The 25556-nt window shown below is 33.8% G+C and overlaps 1 protein-coding gene across 9 annotated transcripts in view; it reads left to right on the forward strand.

The window, feature by feature from the left end:
* The window catches only part of SMARCAD1 (SWI/SNF-related, matrix-associated actin-dependent regulator of chromatin, subfamily a, containing DEAD/H box 1), a 103739-nt gene that overhangs the window by 65757 nt on the left and 12426 nt on the right, over nt 1-25556 (forward strand). For all 9 annotated transcript variants that reach the window (XM_007495727.3, XM_016422971.2, XM_016422974.2 and 6 more), the window contains 10 exons: nt 5495-5554; nt 6969-7044; nt 8121-8256; nt 8773-8910; nt 9452-9547; nt 9639-9756; nt 9955-10076; nt 15650-15838; nt 20008-20126; nt 21337-21519. In XM_007495727.3, the coding sequence (XP_007495789.2) occupies nt 5495-5554; nt 6969-7044; nt 8121-8256; nt 8773-8910; nt 9452-9547; nt 9639-9756; nt 9955-10076; nt 15650-15838; nt 20008-20126; nt 21337-21519 (1237 nt within the window). The remainder of the gene's footprint in view (nt 1-5494; nt 5555-6968; nt 7045-8120; nt 8257-8772; nt 8911-9451; nt 9548-9638; nt 9757-9954; nt 10077-15649; nt 15839-20007; nt 20127-21336; nt 21520-25556) is intronic.

Raw genomic sequence — 25556 nt, forward strand, 5'->3', positions numbered from 1 at the left:
TTAAGATGGGTTAGCCAGTGCTGGAAAAGTCTAAGGATACAGTATCATTTGGTGGAAGCCAGACCTTAGGACATGAGAAGGATAGAGCTGGGGAAAATGGAGATGAGAATACAGTAGGTGGGACATAGGCAATTAAATGACTAAGGAATGAGAAGAGTAATTTGCTACATATATAGGGTAGCAGTGGGTGGCAGATGAATTAGAATACTCACAATGATGCCACTGTAACCAAGTAGAAAGAGCATGGCAGATAGAATCCAGTCTGGGCTCTGCCTCTCTGGAATACAAGTAGAGCGGTGGTGTTGGAGAAAAGACCAGGCGCTTTAGAACAAGTGAATCATATAGCCTTGACTTAAGAGTTCTTTTGAGAAGCTTTTCCTTCCTTCAATACTAAATTTGCTTCCTTCAAGCTTCCAACTATTTCTCCTAATTGATCTCTTGGGCCAAGTATAACAAGCTTATTTCATGGGACTAAATTATTAAAGATTTGAAGCTGGCTGTCATATTCTCCCTAAACCTGCTCCAGATTAAGCATCATCCCCTTGCTATATGTTTACCATATTACGAGTGGCTTGAAATTTTTTTTTAAGTATTTTTCCATGGTTACATGATTCATGTTCTCTCCCTCCTCTCTTTCCTCCCCCCTTCTGGAAAGAGCAATTCCACTGGGTTATACATGTATTATCACTTCAGAGTAGATTTTTAAGAGTTGATTTTAACCAACTCCATTTTATTTTAATTCACCATGCATGATCCCAGAACATACTGCCTCAAGAAAAATCATAAAACCAATTTAAGCTAGGTAGCTTCCTGTGATATTTTTTCTTTAATTTCATGTAAACAGCTGGTTTAAAACAATCGTTTTTTCATGTAGAGGGAGAGACACAGGGAGAACCATATGATCAATTTACCCATTTCATCACTTTTTTTTTTTTTTGAAAATGGAACTAAGTTTAGCCTGGCAAAACTTGTTCTCTGTGAAGCAAAGTACAAGCCATTTGAAATGACCTCTGTGCTATAGATGTTTGTTAACCTTCCTAATGGTTAATAGAATTTGGACACAAAAACTCAAAATCACTGATTTTTAGTTTGCAAAATCTGTTCTCTTCCCTCATTGAAATTAGTATTCCTTCTCCCAAGTCATCCACGTGTCTGTGGAGGTTTTTTTTCATGTCTTCCTTCCAAGATCTTCCCTTTGTGACCACCAGTAAAGCATCTATTATTCTTGATCCTTGCTTTGTGATGATGGCTCATCTTTTCTTTCTGGTCATATATTTCCTTCATGATGTATTTTATCTAACTTCTCTTAGTAATGTGTTGCAGCCTGTTTATTCTCACCATGTGCTTCCACTATCCTTTGGGTCAGCAGTAATATTAAATCTCTTCAGAGTGTGGTCTTTCATTAATTGCATCCATGTATTATCTCCAGGAATATAGTGATATTAAAAGGATGAGCTTTTACAATAAGAAATGGTTTGAAATAATTAAGAATACTGCAGCTTTCCAAATGTGCCTTTCCTGAAGGCATTCTTACAGAATAAGTCAATGAATAATCTATACAATGGCCATATTTGTATAATATTCCATATGTACACTGTTAAGCAGATTTTAAATGACAATGAATTTTATTCAATAAGATTCCATAGCACTTGCTGCAGTTCAAACAAAATCATTTGCAACCAACATCATTTGCTACCTTGCTTGACATTTCTCAGAATCTTTGTACAAAGTTCATTTTGGTTGTATTTATCAGGGAATCTTCTATGTTAAATGCCCAAAAGGACATCTTGTTGGAAAGAAAAGACTTTAAAGACTTATGTTTTGTTCTATTGAGTAAAGTATTCCTCTTCCCTCTTTTAAAAAATCATTAAACACACACACACTGTAGATTTTTGTCTTTTCTTCACCACTCAATCAGTTGTATGCTGACCACAGTGAAAGTGATTATCACTTGCACACCACATTGGTTACTAAGGATAAATTGTTAGAGTAATTACATGAACTTCATAAGGCCTTTCAGAATTAAAAAAAAAACAAAAATATTGCAAAGTGGAAAAAATAGAAAAGGGGTGAAATTGGTGAAAAGTAAGGTGGGAAAACATAAGAAGAAATATGAGAAGATAAAGACCTGTGAATAACATAGAAATTTCATGCCTCTATATCATGAACAGTTTGGGGTTGTTGTTTTTATGGTTTGTTTTGTTTTTTTTTTGGTTTGTTGTTTTCTTTTGAGAAAAAAGATGGTAGGTCCTGACATGGTGAGTACCAGCTAACACAGTAACAAATGAAAAAGATTATACTTTGCCAGAAAAATGGTGTTAATAGTGCAGTATTATTCCTGAGTCAGCTATCCATGAATAGTCAGATATCAACATTTTAAAGCTAAGATCAGAGTTGGTAAAAAATAAAATAACAATAAGAAAAAGATATGGCATAAATTGAAGCAGCTTAATAACCTGGAATTATTTAAACGAGTAATTGAGAATGGAAAACGGAGAATAGAAACACTAATTTTGTTGAGATATTTAACCAGTAATAAATAAAGGAGACCAGAAGGGGGCCTAGACAGGGCTTTATTCAACAAACATTTGATTTCTTTGCCACACAGATGTTTGCCAAAGATAACAGCAGGTCAGAATAGAAATTTGTTTATAAAATAAATGAAATATTAGAATAGGAATTTGTTCATAAAATCTTATGACAAACGTATCTGTCATTATATATATATGAGTAGTATTGTTCCAAGACAGAAAAAAAAAACAAGAAAGGATCAAACTGATTTAAAGACAATTGGGCAGGTATCTAAGTAAACATCACTCCAAGGGCATTTATGGATGAAAATGGAAACAGGACAACAACTGGAAGAAAAATGGGGGAAAAATTATAACAAACTTTTCTCCTTTAAGGACAGTGGAACTCTAATGTCACATTGGTTCGAAATGGCACAAAGACGAGAAGAACAACTATATTAAACTACGTGTGTAAGAACTATGTTGGAGTTGAAACAATGATGAACATGTTGAGGGATTGGTATATACAAAGTTTCTCAAAAAGGAGGGGAAGCTTCCAAAGGTATATTGGACCTTATTAATACTGAAAAAGGCCTCTGAGAGAATAGCAGCAACTACTAACCTTTATAGCTTTTCTCTCATTTAGACTAAATCTTTGAGAGTCAACTATATGAATTGAGTGAACCCGTGTTGAGGGTATTAATAAGGAAAAAGCAGATTTTTTCAGATATTATTCACCAGTATAGCATATCTTTACCTTTTCATAACTAACTAAAAGATGTAGAGATTATAAGATCTTATTGTTTGTTGGTTTATATAAGATCTTGTATGTTGATTATGGTGCTACTTTTCAAATTCTTACAAAGTCTTTTTGTCTAGCAAAGTCATTCATAATTCCTTGAAAGGTGGAAAAGAACACGTGTACACTTATAATCCCTAATACTGGATGGGTTGAGGCTGGTGGATTTCCATAGTTCTGGGACAATTCAGTGTCTTTTTAGGCACCCAATAGTGAGCCCTCAAGAGCAAGAGGTCTACCAGGATGCCTAAAGAAGAACAAGCCAGCCCAGGCTGGGAATGGATCAGATTGAGCTCATGAATGGACTGCACTAATAATATCCTGGGCTAGGAAGAAGGAAGGAATGGCACATCAAGCAAGGCATAAAACCAGGAGATTGATATTTGCCAAAGATGTTGACCATTGTGGTGGAGAAGATCCAACACAGAATCCATGCTTAAAAAGAGATTCTAGTGCCTAGTAAGGTCCTCCAGATGCTGCTTGCATTAGTACTGGAAACACTGCAGTTTATAAGATCAATTTAAATGAACATTCTTCTGCAGAAGATTCTATCAAGTCAGACAGAACAGATGGACAAGTTTGACCCAGAGTTAACAGGAAGAAAATGAGCTGAGTTGCAAAACTACTTAAAGGACCAGCTTTTCAATAATAATTCTATTATTGTTGCTTTGTAATATTCTTCAAAGAATGAAAAGGTCTATAAAACAAGAGGACAATAAGTGATGAGGAAATGTAAAGAAAAATAAAAAGATTAAAGATTAAAAGAAAAGGTGAGCTGCTCAAATGTTGAGAGTGAAGTGTGACAGGTAGATGACCAAAGAACCTCACTAACACTTTTGCAATATCCAATTAAAATGAATACTTGTTTGTAGCACATTGGATAGATGTGGACAAACACTGAATAGAAAATGGTAGGCATGGAAGGGCCTATTCTCACTACTGGGGGCTATAGAGTTGTACTCTGTTGGGAGACAAATCTTGAATCCATTGAGTTCACCTACCCATGTGAATTGAGTACAGAGAAAAATTTGAGTTAATAAAAACTGAAGCATCAATTATAAATATGCTGGCTTCAACTATATTTTAAGTACCCAGCAAGAAAATCTAAAAAATATGCTTCAGTAAATAAATATATGAAAAAGCAATCAACATGTTTATTTGTTTAATATGCCTGTTTTTTTTTTCAAATGAATTTTAAATAAGAGTTCGTGGTTTTATTTTGCATATTTGGACATTTAATGGGTTTTTTTGGAGCTATAAAATTTAGAATTTTTTTTTTAATATTAAAGACTTAATGGCATAAAGAAAGCATCTTAGTAGTTTACAAACTTCTTTCATATCTTTACCATATTTCAGCCTGGGCATTTAAGTTACTGAGTAACAAGGTATACTTTAGTTTGCAAGAATGTATCACTTTCTTTCTCTACTTGTACATATACCTGCAAAGCATGTTAATAAAATGAAAGAATTCTCATCTGTTTGGTTTAATGTATGCTCATTAGTTAGCTGTCCAAAACACAGTTCCAAGTGTCCCACAGTTATTTTTTCTTATCTTTGAAAATCAACTGCTTTATTTGTCACTAAAATATAATTGATTATAGGTAAAACTGATTTAAAATGGATATGTATAACAAAATTACTTAATTGCCAAATATTATTGGAAGCATGACATTCAGTGTTGATTGATTGACAGAGTTCAAATAATAGACTAATCTTTTCAAAATTAGTTTTTTATATTTTCCATCCTTGACCAACTTTTTGATCTGATTAGTCTATTAGATGAATAAAAATATACACTTGTAGAAATTCTGCCTTTAGCTCTTGTTACTCTTGATAAGACTCATAAAACTTTTGTTGAAAGAAAAGTTGAAATTTTGTTCTCCTGAAACACCAATAATTTCACTTGTAAGGCAAATCTTTTTAATTTGTTATGCTTAGTCTAGTACATTAAATTTAATGTCATTTCTTGGTAAATATTTAAATCATAATAAGATTCAAACTTGTAAACTACTTTTATAGAATAAGGTAATAGTTTTAATCTGTGTGTAGTAAAAATCCTATTTGATTTCAGTTTATGGTAGAGTGTATGATTTAATAACTTCTTAAAATAAGGGCTAGTTATACTGTTGATTTTCTGTGCATATTATGTAGCAGGAACAACTAACAGCTACTTTTTATTTTATAGACAATTGGATAAGAGAAGTTAATTTATGGTGCTCTAATCTAGATGTCCTCTTTTATTATGGTAAGTATATTTTATATTGCTTTTATTACCCAATAGAAAAACCTTGGAGTCACCTTTGGCTCTCTTCCCTTTCCTTTCCTCTCCTCTTTATTTCTTTCTTTTTTTTTTTAAATATATTTTATTTGATCATTTCCAAGCATTATTCGTTAAAGACATAGATCATTTTCTTTTCCTCCCCCCCACCCCCCATAGCCGACGCGTAAGTCCACTGGGCATTAGATGTTTTCTTGATTTGAACCCATTGCTTTGTTGATAGTATTTGCATTAGTGTTCATTTAGAGTCTATCCTCTATCATGTCCCCTCAATCTCTGTATTCAGGCAGTTGCTTTTTCTCGGTGTTTCCACTCCCATAGTTTATCCTTTGCTTATGAATGGTGTTTTTTTCTCCTGGATCCCTGCAAGTTGTTCAGGGACATTACACCGCCACTAATGGAGAAGTCCATTACGTTCGATTATACCACAGTGTATTAGTCTCTGTGTACAATGTTCTCCTGGTTCTGCTCCTCTCGCTCTGCATCACTTCCTGGAGGTTGTTCCTCCTCTTTATTTCTATCATCATTGTACATAAGACTTTGTAACTTACTCCTGGATTATTGTGGTATTGTTTTTCTCTCAAGGACATCCTTTACATGATTGTCCACTTATGACTACATCACATTCCAATTCAAAGCCTTCAGTATTTCTATTATGCCTCAGTGACAGTACTGAAACTTCTTAGCCCTTTGCATTTGAGGCCCACTGCAGGCTGGCCCAAATTTGATTGCAGTTTCATCACTGCTCTTTTTCATGCGCTGAGTGTTCCCACCAAACTGAACCACTACTATCTAACCTAGTCCTGCACTAGCCTACTTTGGAGAGCAACCACCAGCCTGATCCTATGTCTGAATGTTCTCTTTTATGTTCCTGTTAAAATCCTTTATTTCTTTCAAGGCAATACTCTAATTTAATATCTCTATGAAAATTTCCCCATTATCCTCACCAAAAATAATTTCTCATACCTCAAGCTTTCTTATGGTATTGTTATCTACAACTCTCATGGAAGAGAATCTTCCTTAGGTCACACTTGCTGATGTGTGTGTGTCTTCTCTCTCTCCCTAACCCCACAATCAGATATTCTTTATTTTTTTAGCCCTTTTATCTAAGAATCAATACTAAATAAAGGCTAGATAATTGGTGTTAAATGACTTAGGGTCACACAGCTAGGAAATGTCTGAGGATAGATATGAACCCAGGTCCTTTTGGCTTTAAGGCCTGGTTCTCTCTCATTTTTGTCTATATCTCCAGAGCCATGCATAGTACCTTAAATAGCCTGGTCACTTAACTTGAAGCATAAAGAATGAAAAATATTCACAATTTGTATCCATTGCATATAACTTGAAAGAATAGTTTTTCTAACCACATTTTTATCTCTAGGTTCTCAAGAAGATCGCAAACAGCTTAGATATGATATTCATAATAAAGTTGTAGACTTCAATGTGATTGTGACTACGTAAGTAATAAAATTATTAGCAAGACTGAAGAGGAAAAAATGTTTTATTTCTTAATAATAGTATATAATAGGACTAGTGGCAACAATTATGATTGTTTTATTTGAGAATATAAGATCATTCTTAATTATACCTTATCAATACTAGACTGGACTTTTTACATCACCTTTCACATTAGCAATGCTTGGTGTAAAAATATAATAATTATTTGGTTACGTGGTTGTTCATTCAGGCAACAAAAGATGGCCTATTTCACATTACTCATTCCATTTCCATCATTTTTGTTTGATCTCATGGCTTATAAACTTATTTAAGGACTCATCTTTGAGTAGTTATTTAGGCACAGTAATCAAGATTTTTTAAAAATAAATTAATGTAATACATGGTAGACAGTTGAAATTATTATGCTTATTAAAAATATAACTTTGTTTTGTTCATTGATTTCATAAGTGAATACATTTCCCTCACCATATTTGAATATTTTTTCATCCCATTCAAGTACTATCTGTGGTTTTCAATAACAGCTCTTTCAAGATTCTACCTAATGTGCTGAAGACAATTCTCTTAATAGTTGTAATAGATAATACCTAGCACTATCTATAAAATGTTGATTGAATATTTGATTATCTTGGTGTACCAGTGTAGCATTTGAGCCATCCTTTTTTTGTTAAATACTGAATATTCATTTTTTTAACATAATACAATTTTGTTGTGTCCCCTTTACTCCCATCACCTGATGCCCAGCTGTATATTTGCTCATACTTGGTTAGAACTCAAATTATTTAAAGTTAGTTGCTAGTCAGTTTTATTATAAAAATATTTTGTCACTTTTAACTAAACCTCCTGCTCAGTAGAAGGATATTCTTGCCAAATTATATCAATATTTTTGACATAATTCCTATCATTCCTATTTTTTTATCATAGTCAATTCTGAGGGGAATAATTCCTACTCCTTTATTTCCTAATTAATGCAAATGAATCAATGCTTCCTTTTGGGTGAAATGTTTTATGGAATGTACAAATCTCTAGATTTCTGAACTTTTTAGAACACTGTCCTGTAATTTTTTATTTGCAATAGGTATAATTGTGCAATTAGCAGTTCTGATGACCGCAATCTATTTCGACGGCTGAAACTTAACTATGCAATCTTCGACGAGGGCCACATGTTGAAGAATATGGGCTCTGTACGCTACCAGCACCTCATGACCATTAACGTATGCATTTCCTTCTCTGTTTTTAAAAAAGACAGATTTTTAAAACTCACAAATCAAATGTATAAACTATTTTGTAGGAACTTCAAATTTGAAACGTCAGTAGTACATGATAGGAGTGCCGTATTGGAAGAAAAGATGTTGGTCAGGATAACACATGGGTCAGCTTAAACACAGAACAGATTTATACAGAAATGTTGATCTGTTGAAAAACAGCTAGTACTCTCACCCCTTTTGGCAGAAAGGGAAATACTGACTTGGTAGAAAAACTGTTGGCCAAAGAGGCTTGAGTCTGGAGTTTCCAAATTGCTTGTCCTATCCATTAGGTATATGACCATTGGTAATGCCCTTGGGCCTTTTTTCCCCTCAGTAAAGTGAGGGAATTGGAATTAGAAGATTTCCCCCTCCTGGAACAAATTACTAGCACATTTACTTTTAGGTTTTGGGGGAATGTGTTTGTGGGGAACATATGCATGTGTTCTTTTAAATACCCAACTTTGATTTCTTTCCTTATCATAGGCAAAGAATCGTCTGCTTCTAACAGGCACTCCTGTTCAGAATAATCTATTGGAACTCATGTCTCTCTTAAATTTCGTCATGCCTCATATGTTCAGTAGCAGCACCAGTGAGATCAGAAGAATGTTCTCTTCCAAAGCAGTAAGATGAAAGCACATTTTATATATTCACATACCCAAGACCAGTTTTCATTCCTTGTTTCTTTTAGTTTGAATCTGTTGAGGGGGAAGCTTAAGCCATTTAGAAATGGTTCTTGGTGAAAAGGATCTCCAAACTGGACTGTGGTCATTCTGCTTGGTTGATGGAAAGTGAAAGCCTTTGGATAGAGGAGCAGCACATTTTTACCAGTAGTGCAAAGGGGGGAAAAATGCTTATTACTTGTCCTTATTGCTCAAGGAAAAATGCTAAAATTGGCACATATTTTTTTAAATAGCTTATATAAACATAACCAGAGTGGTTCCTGAAATATAAGTATTTAAGAGTTCAAACTATAATACCTAATCACATTCTCTTTAAAAGCTAAATCTTTCCTGGAAACAGTTTGGGAAATTTGGAGAGAGGGTGAATGTAGGTGTGGAAGAAGTCAAGAGTTTTGGATCCATGAGTATTGTTTGATTGCTTATAAATAAGCCACCTAAATTGTTGAGATTTCCTAAGTTTGCTTATTTTTTTCTTCCATTAGAAGTCAGCTGAAGAACAAAGTATATATGAAAAGGAGAGAATAGCACATGCTAAGCAAATTATAAAGCCATTTATTCTGAGAAGAGTAAAAGAAGAGGTAATCTCTTCCTATGTATTGGTTAGTAGCATTCTGTTTTATTTAAACTAGGAAACTTGTCTCTAAAATGGATTCTTTTTCATCTTCTTAGGTCCTTAAGCAGCTACCTCCCAAAAAAGATTGTGTCGAGCTGTGTGCAATGTCAGAAAAACAAGAACAACTGTACTTTGGCCTTTTTAACAAAATGAAGAAATCCATCAATGGCATGGGTATAACTGATTTGGGCACTCCATTTTAAATCCTGGTTTATGGATATGTGTTGCTTTTAGTTGCATAGTGGTTTTTTTGTTTGTTCTTTATCTCATTGAACTAAAAGATTTTAAAAATTGAGTATGTACGGTTATTGTTATTATTTATATCATTATTATTATTATTTTTTAATTCAATATGCACTTCTTGGATTGCAGAGAAAAGCTCAGAAATGGGCAATGTGATGATGCAACTAAGAAAAATGGCCAATCACCCTTTATTACATCGTCAATACTACACAGCTGAAAAACTCAAAATAATGTCACAGCTTATGCTAAAGGTAAGAATAAATTATCATTGTGTAATTCTCTTTACTCTCCAGCTCACAGCACTTTTAGCCTAAGCTACAAATCTCAAATCTTCCTTTTGTTTCCTACATGACCTTTAAGCAAGTCCTTTCATTTTTTTAGGCATTCCATTTCCTCATTGTTTGGAAAATGAATATGTTGGATTAGAAATACTCTAAAGTTCCTTCCAATTCTGATACCCTATATTCTGTGAAAGTCAAATTAAATACTATGCTAAAACCAAATAGAGGGGGCAGCTAGATGCCTCAGTGGATAGAGAGCCAAGCCTGGAGGTGGGCGTCCTGGGTTTAAATGTGGCCTTATACACATCCTAACTTTGTGACCCTGGGCAAATCACTTGACCCCAGTTCCCTAGCCCTTCCTGCTTTTATGCTTTGGAACTGTTTCTTAGTATTGATTCTAAGACCAAAGTTAAGGATTTTAAAAAAGCCCATAGTTATTATAAGTAAGAATAGACCATTTTCAAAAGAGGAGATACTAATTGTGGGTTGTCACTTGCAAAATGCAATCAGCTGTGAGGTACCACTTTTCATACCTTTTAAGTAGGAAGAAAATAAAAGCAAGGAAATTAGGTGCTTGGCAGGGTTATTGAAAAGCAGGAATTCTTATTCACTACTGGTTGAATTGCTAGTTTTTTTTAATCTTTTGGGCTCCAATCTGACATTATCCAATAAAATTTAGTGAAAACAATTATATCCTTTGATCCAGTAAATACATTGTTAGGCTTGTACTGTGAAAGGGTTATTGATAATAAAAAAGCTAGCAGTATTATGCATGTACACACACACACACACACACACACACACACACACCTAGTTGTATCTGTTGGGGGTAATTTAATGTATGAGGGTACTACAATGGAATTAAAGTCAATAAATATGAGAAATACAAAGCAATTTTGAAAAGATCTTCATGAATTAATGCAAAGGGGGGATAGCTAACAAACAAGCATGCTCAAAGCATAATCATGGAGAAAAGAAAATGAAAATAAAAGGATAATTCTAATGGGGCTAGATCTAATAGATCTAATCAGATCTAAAATATCTTGTGCGTTGATATGTTAATTTCAATGGTGATAGTTACTAGGAGTGTTTAATTGTTTTGTTTAATGTTCACTGTTTTTAAGAAAGCATTTTAATTCATTTAGTGCTATATATCTACTGTACTTGAATGAACAAGAAAGTTAGCAAAAGGTGAATATTAGTAATTGTTATCAATGTGGTAGGTGGTCTGAATGCAGATGATCAAGAAGTCAAAAGATGCATTTAAAACTCTTGGAAGTTTTAAAATGTTTTTCAGAGCTCTTACCTAAAAGAAAAAGGAATGAGAATTATATTATTTTTCATTCCCAAACTTTGGTTATTTATGTTCGCAAAATTCTACTTAAACAAAAATTTTTTCCCCACATTATTTTATTTATTTTTTTAGAATTTTTTTTCCATGGTGACATGATTTATGTTCTCTCCCTCTCTTCTTCCCTTCGCCCTGCTTCCGGAGCTGACAAGCAATTCCACTGATTTATATATCTTATTACTCAAGACCTATATTCATATTATTCTTATTTGTAATAATCTTTTAAGAACCACAACCCCAAATCATATACCGTATAACCAAGTAATAAATCATATGTTTTTCTTCTGTATTTCTACTGCTGCTGTAGTTCTTTTTCTGATGTGGATAGCATTCCTTTTTAAAGTTCTATAGGATTGTTAAACAAAAATTCTTGAATCATACTCATATTTCCTCATTTAATTTCTGTAACTTAATGGAAAGTTTGCCTGGAATCATAAATGCCCTTTTAAGAATTCACTTTTATTCTGATTTAGTAATTCTCTAAACTTGATAAATCAGATATATGGAATCCTACTACATTGGTAACAAGTCAAGAAAGAAAACTGAAGTACTCACTCTTTTCCCTGTCTAAATAGTAGGTAATTACTTTGTGTCAAAATATATGATATGACAAATTTTCAGCAGGACATTAAACTTAATTTCCACTATTTTCCTCCAAAATTTTTCCAGTTTCTTTTTATTCTGTGTTCTAGAGCTTAAAACCAGTACTTCCATAGCCCATAAATGTGTTACAAAATGAGTTTGAAACCCTTGTCAAAAAAAAAGTAACTTTACCCTCAGAAGAGTGCCCAGTATATTGTACCCCCCCTCAAAAAAAAACAAAAACCCAAACCAGAAAAGCCACTAAAATTTTATTCTACTGCTTCTTCTTCTTCCTCCTATAATTTAGAAGTGACCTTCGATTATTGAAATTTGTGCCAAGAATATAGCCCATGCTCTCATGTTCTTTCTAGTCCATGCAATCAATTACAAAACTTTTTAATAGATTTTTATTGATATCTAGGTTTTTTGATGTTCTCTTTGATTCCCAGATCTTTGGGTTTTTTGATAATCACTTAGATTTTCAATCTCTTCCCCTTTCCCAGAGTTATCCCATATAATAGAGAATTTGTAAAAGAAAGAATAAGAAGAGAAGAAAATTCAGCAAATCCAATCATTACATTGAAAAACATTTTCATGCGTTCATATTCAGCGTTCCAGACTTGTGACCCTTCCATTTCTGCAAAGGAGTTTGGGAGGTGTCTTCTTAGGTCTTCTTTGGAACCACTCTTCTTCTTTTTTTTTTTTAAACCCTTACCTTCTATCTTGGAATCAGTACTATGTATTGGTTCCAAGGCAGAGTGGTAAGGGCTAGGCAATGGTGGTTAAGTGACTTGCCCAGGGTCACACAGCTGGGAAGTGTCTGAGGCCAGATTTGAACCTAGGACCTCCCTTCTCTAGGCCTGGCTCTCAATTCACTGAGCTACCCAGCTGCCCCCTTGTTCCACTCTTATTCTTAATAATTTTCAACCTTCATTTTGATAGTTTTGTGGTGATTCTTCACATTGTTGTCATTGCCTTTCTAATTCTGCTTATTTCACTTTGCATTAGTTCATTTAAGCCTTCTTCTGCTTCTTTCTTTCAGTATGGTTATAGGCAGCTAAGTAGTGCAGTGGATAGAGTCCTGGACCCAGAGTAAGGAAGACCTGTGTTTAAATCTGGTCTTAAAAAACTGCCTTAGTTTCCTCAACTATAAAATAGGGGTTGAGAGGTTAGAGAAATAACAGCACCTACCTCCCAGGATTGCTTTGAGTATCAAGTGAAATAATATTTTTAAAGTGCTTAGCATACTTCCTGAAAAATAGTAGGCGCTACATCTTCCCCTTTCTTTATGATTTCCCACAGAACAGTGTTTTCTACCTTAGTCATGTAGCATAATTTATCCTATCCCCAGTTGATGAGTATCTTCTTTGTTTCAAATTCTTTGCCACCACAAAGTACTACTATAATTGTTAAGCTATATATGACACCTTTTAGTCATGATCTCCTTGAGTATATAATTACGTATTGGTCAAAAGGCAGTCATTTTAGTCACTTTATATTTTATTTAATTCCAAATTGCTTTCCAAGATGGTTATATTAATTCACAGCTCTGTCTATAATACATTAATATACTTATCTTTCAAGAATTCCTACAACAGTGACCATTAACCTATATACTGTTGCCACTTTACCAGATGTAAAATGTGAAACCATAAGGTTGTTTTTTCTTGTTATTAGTGATTGAATTTTTACATGATTGTTAATAGTTTTAAATTCTTTTGAGAATTATTTCTATCCTTTGACCACTTCAGACCAACTTCTAAGACATAGGCAAGCATTTACTAGCAGAAGAATTTAACCTGAAATCATTTATATATTGGTTATTTGATTGTAAGATCCTTAACAACTTTTACTTTGCTAATAATTTTAAAGGCCACTTAGTGGCCTTTAAGGCCTTTAAGTGTGCTTATTATATTAGTAGTTCTCTGCAAAATTGCCTCTGAGCATTGTGCTTTGAAGAGCAAAAGACTGCATGTTTAAACAAAGAAATAGATTAAAGTTAGTATAATTTATGTATCATTGTCTAGCTATTATTGTTCATAACCCCATTCCTTTGCATTACTAGTTAACATGTATGGTCTTTGAATGTCTGTCTTCTGGGTAGATTTGTTTATTCCTGGTAAATATTTTTTTCTTTCATTATTCATATCACCTCACCTCTTTTAAACTATATATTTCTTTTACAAAGTCATCATTCTCTTTTACCCCATGGAGATAATAAGGAAAAATACTTATACAGAAGTATTTATTGCTGCGCTTTTTAAAGTGGCAAATAATTTTATACTTTCTTTAAAAATCTTAATTTAATAAAAATAGCTGGATTGTAGAATGTTTATCGCTCTGGGCTTGGAGTCAGGAAGATCCCAGTTCAATTTTACTACAAACTTACTAGCTGAGTGGCCCTGGGCAATTACCTTAGCCCTATTTGCCTCTGTTTCCTTACCTATAAATGAACTGAAGAAGAAAATGGCAAACCACTCCAGTGTCTTTGCCAAGAAAACCTCAAAAAGGGGTTGTGAAGAGTCAGGCACTATTGAAAACAACTAAACAGCAACTACTAATAAAAAATATTCTCATCTCTCTGTTTGCTTTTAGTGATATCACTAAAGGTCTTGGTATCATGCAGTAAGTTCATTGCCATAAGCGACTTCTTTAAATTCATCCTTTTTTTGGTTTGTTTTCTTCCTACATTTAGGCAATTTTTATTTCTTTTTACACCTCTACCAGAGAAAGGGTAATGGAAATGAATACAGAGACTCGATTTTACTCTTACCTTTTATAATTGCAAATTGAGTTATAAGTGAAAATGAATGTTGAATTTAAGGTTATTCTTAGTAAATTTTGCTTTTTCCTCTGCCAAAGGAAGTTGAACATTGAGGAAAAACTAGCAAAGTGTTTTTGAGGAGTTTTCACAAGTTTAAATTTTTTTCATTTCATTTAGTTTTTGTGACATACAAAGACAATTGGTGATATCCAGATTCCAAGACATAAGTATAATGGTTATTTGGTGATTGTAGTCTCTTTAACTTTTACTGTTGTTATTACTATAACAAATCAGTAGTTAGTGTGCTTATATTAGTAGTTCTTTGCAGAGCAAATGACTGCATGTCTAAATAGAGAATAGATTACAGTTGAAGTTTCTATTTCCCTGTTGTCAATAATGCAAGTCACTAAACTAATTTCTTCATCTGAGCCTAAATCAATCATATGTGTTATATAATTTAATTGATGTCAGCTCTGTGCTTGCCAGTAGTAGCAGTCTTAATTCCTTGATTCATGTTGGTTCATAACTTTGGAGCTGAAACATATCTTGGAAGTCATTGAGTTCATCCCCCTCAATTTACAGATGAAGAAGCTGAGGTTTAAGATGATAACTATCCAAGGTTCCACATTTATTTACTGTGAAAGGGCAAGATTTGAACCCAAGTCTTCTTGATTCTAGGCTACAGCACACTGCCTTTCAAAAGACTGAGGGAATCATTGAATTCTTCAATTTGAGAAGACAATTTCTCACCCCTGGAGACTTGAAAGCTTTGGATCCTTGTTGTGAGATTGATTTGATATTATTTATTATATTGTAAACTTTGAATTGAAATTTTCTTCTTTTGAGGAACCTACACATTGTGAAGCTAATCCTGACTTGATTTTTGAAGATATGGAAGTCATGACAGACTTTGAACTACATTTACTTTGCAAACAGTATGCACATATCAATGACTTTATGTTAGACATGGATCTCATTTTGGACTCTGGAAAATTCAAGAAACTAGAATGCATTTTGTCTGAATTAAAAGAAAAGGTATTGTGCAAAAATTTGTCAATGTACACACTTATCCTTCAGCCTTCAGTGTTATAATTAATTTATTATAAAGTCTACATCTACTAATAGCATTACTTTTTTTGGGTAAGATTCCTAATTACCACAAACTATTTTACGATATTCTTACAGTTTTGTTAAAGGGGTAAAATTACTATTTTTTGAGGGCAGAAACTATTAAATACATGATCTTGTTTTACATCCTGTGTGTTAGTTGGATTATGTTACCATTCATTATATTTTGTTGACAAAAAAAATCAAAGCACTAATAATATTAGGAACATTTTGCTTATTCCCTTGCTTTTTGCTAAAATTCTGTCTCCTTTTCCCCTTCATTTCCTTCCGTTACTTATTATTATTCTGTTAACTCTCATTTTTCAACCTTGCCATCTGCTATTGTCTTCCCTTTTACATAGAGAAATGTTCTGAACTGTCCTGATGTAGCAGTCCACCCCTGGCTATGCGCAAGGGGAACAGTTGATATGTGCAGATTGCCTTAAAAGAGAGCATGCTCAGTCTTGAGCATGCTCAGTATTGCTCATGGCTGGGAAGGCCTCTGACCCTTGACCCCAGCTTCCCCCAGGTTAGGTGGGAAAACAAGCTTCTTTGTTCTCGCCTGGTTAAGAGAAACCACACCTATGCCTTGTCATTAACCAATGAGGATCATCCCTACCTACTGTGTATCAAAGTGTATAAGTAGCCCAGCAAGCTCCGCCTTCACTCTCTCTTTCAGGCTAGCTGATGGCTGTCCTTGCAATCTTTCTCTATTCATCTCTCTGACCTGTGTGGTATTAAATATGGATCTCTGGACTGGTAAAAGCCTTCGGAAGGGTCCTTTGATCAGAGCTTAGCTGTGGCTCATTGATAATTAATAAAGACTCATTCTGACCACCTCATATCTCTAATTTGACTCCGTCATCCCCCTCGTGGTATCTAAAATTTCTATCCTGTCTCTATCTTCCTACCTTGAGGCTTCTCTCCCCCCCGAGAGAGCTTCACCTATGTTTAAAATTATGAAAAATTAAAAAAAAAACCTTTATTTGATCTTGTCATCTCCTCAAGCTGCCTTTCTAACCTTCTGTTCATTTCTCACTCCTTGCAATTCAGCTTTCCACTCCCAAGTCAACTAAAATTGTTCTTTTAGAATTTATCAATGTTTTCTGAACTGCTAAATTCAGTGAATTGCACTCTAGGTGAATTCTTTAATTTTTTTTTTCTAGTTTGATAAAGTAATATTTTATAATTTAGTATGGCATTGAATAAGTAAATGAAATGATACTGTAATTTTTTTTATTATATTGATTTTCCCTAGCTATGATTAGTTACTGTTTCTCCAGTTATTTAGATCTGCCTTTATTATGTTCATTGAGTCTCTGAGTGTGTTAGCTGGAAGACTACCATATTTTATATTTCCTATAGTTGGAATTTATCTCTTCTGCTTAATTTGGTTGCTTAATATACAGCAGTGATAATGATTTGTGTGAATTTATTTTATAGCCTCCAACTTTGCTTGGTGATGGCCTTTCCTTCACCCTTATCTTCCTCTTGCTGCTTTTGACTTTTAGCTGTTACCTTATTTTGGAAACTGTTGCCTTCTTTGGTTTTCATAACACTTCTTTTCTTGATTCTCCTACTTATGAAATCCTTTGCTGGAGCTACCTTGACCCCTAAGCATGGACCCTCTTGGCTGTATCTCCACTTCAAAGAGTTTTCTTCAGTGTTTTTTTGGTTTTGGATTTGCTTCCATTTCCATTTGATTGATTCTATTCTTTACGGAGTTGTTTTCTTCAGTGACAATTTTTTTCTCCAGCTATTGAGTGTATCTGTCAATTCTCTGTTTTGTTTTGTTTTTTAACTTCTTTTGAAGTTCTTCCAGGGATTCTTTTGAAGTCTGACTTCCTTTCATACTTTGCTTGGAGGTTTCACATGTTTCCTTTTTGGCAGTGTGGTCCATTTCTGAGTTCAAATTTTAGTCTATTCCGTTACTAACATAACTTCTAAGGTCAGGGTTTATTGTTGTTTTTTGTTTGTTTTCTTTGCTCATTTTTCCAGGAGTTTTTATTTTTATTTGTTTATTTAACATTATTATTTTTCCCATTACCTTATCTATCTGTTGAGATTCTTCTCTGTTCCTGGAGTAGAAGGTGCATTTCTTCAAGCTTGCAGAGAACTCTTCTCTGGTTTTTGGGGTAGGACTGCCCTTGTTTCCTCATGGTGTGTCTGTCAAGGAAGTGGCCCTGCTTGCTTGCTCTGGGGAAGTTTGCAGCTGTTTTGCTCAGCTACATTCAGCATCTCGTACTACTAGTTCCCCTGCTTTTTTTGGGGTTAGGCTGCGCTTGGCTGGTTCTCATTCTGCTTCTTCCCTGCTCCTGCTATGTAGCCTAGGTTGGGCAGGTCTTTCGTTTTGGGCTCTGTCACCACAGACATTCTGCTGCTAAGTGTTAACTTCACTGTAGTTCATTTCTTCCTCTCTGTTATTCCCCTGTAGCCCAGGGCTCTGTTGCCACTTGGGAGTAAGTAGATTACTGTGGTTCCAGTAACCCCTTTCTACTCCCTTGTAGTTCCAAAACTGTGATGCCACATGAGAATTTACAGGGTTCCTGCCTTATCTACCTGGGTAGAGTGGCTCTGGCTGGGTTCATTCCCATTATGCAGCTTCTTTGCTTCTGATAGAGTTGTGGGCTGCTCCAAGATCTGCTGGTTCTCACAGATGCTGTGCTGTGTGGACTGCTTTCCCCTCTTACTGCAGTGAGATATGTTCCTCCAGCTTCTTTGAACTTGAGGCAATTTATTTTCTTTTTTTGCATACATGGAGGGACTGTAGGAGAGGAAGTATCCTTTACTCCACCATCATCTTAGCTCCCAGCATACAACTCCGTTTCTCCTCTTGTTGATTTATTTAATCAGCTTCTCTAGGTTCAGGTATAATCCCTGATACATGATTCCCAAATCTTTATAATGTGGCCTTAATCTTCCTTTGGAATTCTAATCTTTGCTAGGTGTCACCACCTAGATCTCCTATAGGCACCTCAAATTTAACTTCTCCAAATCAAAATTCACAATCTCTCTTTACTTTAATTAGGCTATTTCTTTTGAAGGTACCACTCACTTTTTTATTATTACTTCTAAGTCTTCCTTCACTCTTATCTGTCCCTCAATTCCCTATATTCAATTCATAGTCAGATTTCATGGATTCTACTTCAGGAACTTCCCTTGGATTTAGTTCTTCTCTTCCCATTCACATGACTACCATCCTAGTTCTTTCCTTCTTTCCTATCTCTTCAGAAGTCTAGACTAAATTGATCTTTCTTACTTTTTTCTTTTTTTTTAAACTCTTACCCTTTGATTGGGTTAGGTGATTCACAGCTGGGAAATGTGAGATGAGATGTGATCCCAGGATCTTCCATCTCTAGGTCTTGCTTTCAATCTCCTGATCCACCTTGCTTCTCTGATCTCTCCCCTCTTCTGTTCAAAATAATCTTCCTTCAGTACAGATAATCATGTAACTCAAAAACCCTCTAATAGTTTCTTGCTCCTGCCTCTAATGCAATTAAAATGCCTGTTATTAAAACCCAAACAATCTGGCTTCAACTAAACTTTATTTCATGCCTTTACAGATGTACATTTCCAGACCTTGGCAGTGTCATCTCCTGTATCATTTATTTGCATAATCTAAAATGCATTCGCTTTCTACTTTCCCACTATGTGAGCTCAGTTGTCACTCTGCATGAAAACTTCCCTGATTTTTTTCTTTCCCTCCTCATATTCTATTCCTCTTCAGATGACTTTGTTTGATTTTTATTTGTATACATGTTTAAATCTCTACAAGCCTCTATAGCCATACCTACTCCTTTTGCCTCTAGGAAATTATAAGCTCCTTAATGCTTATTTTTTGTCCTCAACATCTAGCACTTATATTATTAATAAACATGTGTTGAATTGAGAATAGATCCTTATTCAGTCTCTGTTTTGTTTTTTTTTTGCCATGAAAGAGAGGGAAATAGGCTTAGTATTAAATTACTTAGAAATAAAAGGTATGTGCTATAAAATTGCTAATTGACTACAGTAAAAATCTAAATATTATAAACCTTTATACTCTAACAACAATTATGATTATGATGTATTCATTTGTGTCTGCTTTCTCTTCACAGGGTGACAGGGTTGTATTATTTAGCCAGTTTACCATGATGCTGGACATCTTAGAGGTTCTTTTAAAACACCATCAGCATAGATACCTTAGATTGGATGGAAAGACTCAGATTTCTGAAAGGTTGGCATTTTAACTTGTAGAATTACAAATTTATTTCTCTGACAACTGATATAATCTAGTGTAGTTAGAAATTTTGCTGTGCATTTTGTTATTTCTAATCTTTTAAAAAACTAAGCATCAAAATTTCAAATTTCTTGTCTTCATGAAGTTATTGTTATTTTTAATACTTATATCAATGATTTTGGGGGAAAGATTATAGAAAGAATCATAACAATTTATAAACCAGTATATTTTTCCAAATTTAAAGTCATTTTTCTAATAGTAATTATTAAGTATACATTTTCATTGTATTTTTGGCCTTGGCAGTGCACTAATATTTGTGAACAATTGCTGCATTGAGGATATGACTTTCTAATAAGTCCTATAGAATACTATTATAAAATTAAACACTTAAATTGGAATTTATACAAAATTTCTTAACAATGGAAACCTTGGAATAGCAACTTGGAAAGAGATGTTCATTCTGGACATGAAGTAGGATGCAAACAAGAAAATTAACATATGGATTTTAGCTCTGCTTTGTCTTCAAGCCCTTGTGATTATAATTATACTCTTCACTAGGCTCAAAAGGAGAATGTCTTGGAGCTACATCAACACTAATGGCAAAACATTTTCCCAACTCTTTGTTAAATGTCATGACAATATTTCTGGATGGTTGAACTGGATAGACACTTTAATGAGCTTGTGAAGATATAGTTTGGAGAAATGAGGTAGATGGAGAAAATAGGAAATTGGAGCTCAGGGCAATTGCAACATTAAAAGTTTTAACTATTAGAGTATAACTTTTTTATGTATAGAGTTAGTGTCATAGCTTATACAAATATTACATAATATAATATTAACAAAACTTAAAATGTTAGAAGATACTACCATGTAAAGATGACACTATGGATGCACTAATTAATGTGTGCTTTGAGTTCTGCTTTTTGATAGAGATGGATTGAGTTTATTCATACATACTTGGCTAACCATCTCTTTGAAGTGTGGCACAAAGCATGTTGATTGGCCAGTTTACTGTCTGTGGCTCATATAAGTAACAAATATTCATCTTTGGCTTCATTGGTTCATGCACTAATAAGTTACAGGCAAAAAAAGGATTTTTGTTCTGTAGTAAAATATTGAAATTTTCAGAGTTTTGCACAAAATTTTCTGATTCATCAGCGTTGTTTCATAATACCCTTGACATATTGTTCATCAATTAATTTTTTAGGATTCACCTAATTGACCAGTTCAATACAGACATGGATATCTTTATATTTCTGCTTTCAACAAAAGCTGGTGGACTTGGGATAAATCTGACTTCTGCAAATGTTGTCATACTTCACGATATTGACTGTAATCCTTACAATGACAAGCAAGCTGAAGATCGATGCCACAGAGTAGGTCAGACTAAGTAAGTATATTGAATTGTCTCTTGTCATCTCTTCTGCTAATCCCTAATTTCTACCCCTAATTTCTTTTCTTCAACAGCTTATCACCTCCCAACTGAAAAAGAAAAAAAAATCTTAACAAAATGTATACTTCAGCAAAATAAATTCTTAATTAGTTGTATCAAAGTATTTTTGTTCTTTTTCTACAAGTTGAATCTATTACTCTGTTAAGAGTTGTTCGGTAGCATTCAGTCATCTGTCTTTCAGAACCATGGTTGATGATTGCATTGATCTGAGTTCTTTGAGTTTTTATATTATTTTGTTCTACTCATTTCACTCTACATCTGTTTATATGTTTTCACTGATTTCTTGTAAACCATTTTGTTCTGTCATTTCTTCACAATAATAATATATTCAGATACCATGGTTGAAGTTTCCAGCTTCATAAAGAAATAAATTATAATGTTTTTAGACCTTTTCTTTTTCTTTGATTTATTTAGATTATAGACCTTATAGTTGTATTATTGGGTTAAAGAGGATTTAATTTATTGACATTTTGAACATAGTTTCAAATTAATTTCAGTAACTTATAGAGCCTTTCACAGTGCCACCGATTGTGCATTAATTTACCTATTTTCTGTAGCACCAACAATGGTTATTTCCCCTTTTTGTCATCGTTGATAAATCTGTTAGATATGAATTTAGTAAATAGTTCTTTAATTGTCATTTCAAGCATTTTCTTCCTATGGTTGTTAATACATATCTTTTGACTACCTATTTGGAAATGACTCTTTTTGTTTTAAATTTAGTTCTTTAAATGTCTTTTAAATTACAATAATCAGAAACATGCAAATAAAGAAAAAAGGAAACATGTAACAAAGGTTTTTTTTTTCCCTTCTAATTTTAACTGCATTTTGTTTATGTGAAACCTTTTAATTTGATGTAATCAAAGTTGTTCATTTTGTTTTCAGTATTTTGCTCTATTCTTGATTCTTTTTTCTTTCTGAAATTTTCCCCTGCCCATAATTGAGAAAGGCATTTTTTTCTCCCTCATGTGATTTTTGTATATGGTACAAGATGGTCTGAGTAATAATTTCTATCAGACTGCTTTTTAGTTTTCCCACTAATTTTTGTCAAATAAAAAGTTTTTACCCTACTTGACAAGATTTTTCAGTTCATCAGACACGATGCCAAGTGTTCGTTTGTTTCTGTATATAGTATCCAATTTCTTACACTGATTGAGCTCCACATTTTAAAATTCCATATAACTGCCAGTTATTGGTTTGTAGTATAATTTGAGATTTGTGACATTTTTAGTCCTTTTTTTCTTCCCACCTTCCCCCCCACACACTATTTTTGCAGAGATTCTTGATTTTTCATTTCTCCAGATTAAATTTTTTAATAAGCTCTACAGAGTAATCCTTTGGTAGGTTAGTATGGCACTGAATAAGTAAATTAGTTTATGTAGTATTGTCACACTTATAATTGGTTGAAACTTATTCATTGTATGTAAGAAAAGGTCTGTATTCTTTATTTTATTGTTTTGAAAAAAAGAATGACTTTATTGTATACATTTCACCTAAGATTTTTAGTTCGTTCTATGAAAATGCTGAGCATTGTGACATTAGCTTTTTTGTTCCAAAGAAATAAAGCTTAACACAGATGAAAGCTAAATTTGTTTTTCCCAATATACCATGAACAGTTTTTCTGTAAGATACCAATGACATTTCTGTCAACTCTGGGCAATATTATTTGTGGTATGGCTATACAAGTAGCCTTGATATAAAGAACTCTACAAGACATTTTAACTTAATTCTTTTAAAATATATTGCTCTAAATTGTGTTTGTAGTCTACAGAAACTGAAAATGAAACCATTTTTACAATCCATCTTGAATGGACTATTAACTGGAACATATTCTTTGGGGCCCAACAGAGTTTAAGAAATTTATCAGGGGGCAGCTGGATAGCTCAGTGGATTGAGAACCAGCCCCAGAGACGGGACATCCTAGGTTCAAATCTGGCCTCAGACACTTCCCAGCTGTGTGACCCTGGGCAAGTCACTTGACCCCCATTGCCTAGCCCTTACCACTCTTCTGCCTTGGAGCCAATACACAGTATTGACTCCAAGACAGAAGGTAAGGGTTTAAAAAAAAAAAAAGAAATTTATCATACACTAACCCGTTTTGTTAATTCATTTCCCTTCTGAGATATGCTTCAATTTGTTGAGATTGGTTTTGACTTGGAAAGCCCTAAGAAAATCCAGTTGTTTTCTTGAATGAATTACAAGACAAAAGAATGAAAGGAAGTTATAGACAGCAACTTTTATGATTAGTTTTTTTTTTTAATGAATGCATTTTTGTAAGGTGGTATGTCATTTCATCATCACTAGAAATGTTCCAGTAGTGATAGGATGATGACCATGGGATGTTTCTAGATCACCATAGATTTCTTTGCATAGTGCTTTGTACTTTGTAGAGGACTGTCATAGGACTTTTATTTAGTAGTCATATCATATGAGATTATTATTACAAATGAGGGAGTAGAAGTTTTTTGGCATGATCTTGCTAATTTCCCTAATTAGTGGTATAATCAGAGACTTAAAGGCTTATTGGAAATAGAGTTGTTGGGCTTGGAATCAGGAAAACCTGGGTTTAAATCCAGCATCAGACACTTTATTAGCTGTGTGACCATGAACATATCACTTAATCTCTATTAGCTTTTAATTTCCTCACCTGAAAAACAAGCATAGTTATACCTACACCATTTATTCCCTAGTTATTTTGAAGATCAAATGAAGAAATATATGTGAAGTGCTTTTTAAAAATCTCTAAAATGTCAGATAACTATTAGGATTCATTATTCTTTAGACTTGAATCCAGTTCTTTTAGCTTTTCCATCTCTTCCCCTTTTTAACTTCTGTACTGTTATGTTTATGGCCTAATTTTCAAATATTGTTATTTAATGCCTTTTTTTAACTTTACTCTCATTTCCTAACCCATTGGATCTTCTTCCAAAAGATCTATCCCCTGAAAAAAAGGAAGTACAATTAAGCAAAAGCAGTTGACAAAACTTGTCTAACAGAATATCCTATTCTATACCTATGATTTGCCACCTTTCTATACAGAGAGAAAGGAAGTGTGTTTCATCACCAGGCTGTGGCAGTCAGGACTGGTCCTTGCATTTATCCAAATTCTCATATCTTGTAGTATTGTTTTCCTTTTCGGTAATCATTTTGTGTATTCTCTTCTTCCTTATGCCATCAGTTCAAGCAAGTCTTCCCAAAGTTCTCTATATTCTTCATATTCATGATTTCTCATGGCTCAGTAATATTTCATCAAATTCCAAAAGCCATGATTTGCTTGGCCATTCCCCAATTGATGAACATCCATATTGATTCCAGTTTTTTTTTTTTTACTACCACAGAAAATCCTTAATAGCATTTATGAGATGTATATGGATATAGAGATAAGATCTTTTTGTTATGAACTTAGTTGGTAAACACAAATATCCTAAAAGTATATAGAACAAAAGAGGTAATTGTGAAACATGAACTTTTAAGAAAATTTTTTATTTTAATAAATTTCTATATAAGGTTTCCAAAGCTAGATATTCCATATTGTCTCCCTTTTAAAAATTAAAATGTCAATAATAAAAATATTATATTTTAGGAGATTTATTAATGATTATTCAAAATCAAGGAATAAAGAGGATACAAAATAAAAGACCATGTGCCCATGGCTGATCAGCCTATTGAAAATCCCACTCACTACCATCAAGCCAAGATGCCAAATCGGGCAGGACCCTCCACATCCCCGCCTAATATCCCCTGTGTACAGAAAATACGTAACGACAGGAATTCCCAAGAAATGTAGTTCTTTTTTCAATTATACATTCCCCCAGAGATCTGTGGAAGACTATTCTCTCCAATGGATCTTGTAAACATAACCAACTTTTAAATTACAATTTGTGGATAAAAGGAAAAGAAAACAACCAGTGATTGCTAGGCCCATTGACAAAAAGCCAATTCTGAGGTATATGAATCGATTGGCAAGAGAATTC

Source organism: Monodelphis domestica, chromosome 6 (assembly GCF_027887165.1).
Source record: "Monodelphis domestica isolate mMonDom1 chromosome 6, mMonDom1.pri, whole genome shotgun sequence".
Lineage (NCBI taxonomy): Eukaryota > Metazoa > Chordata > Mammalia > Didelphimorphia > Didelphidae > Monodelphis > Monodelphis domestica.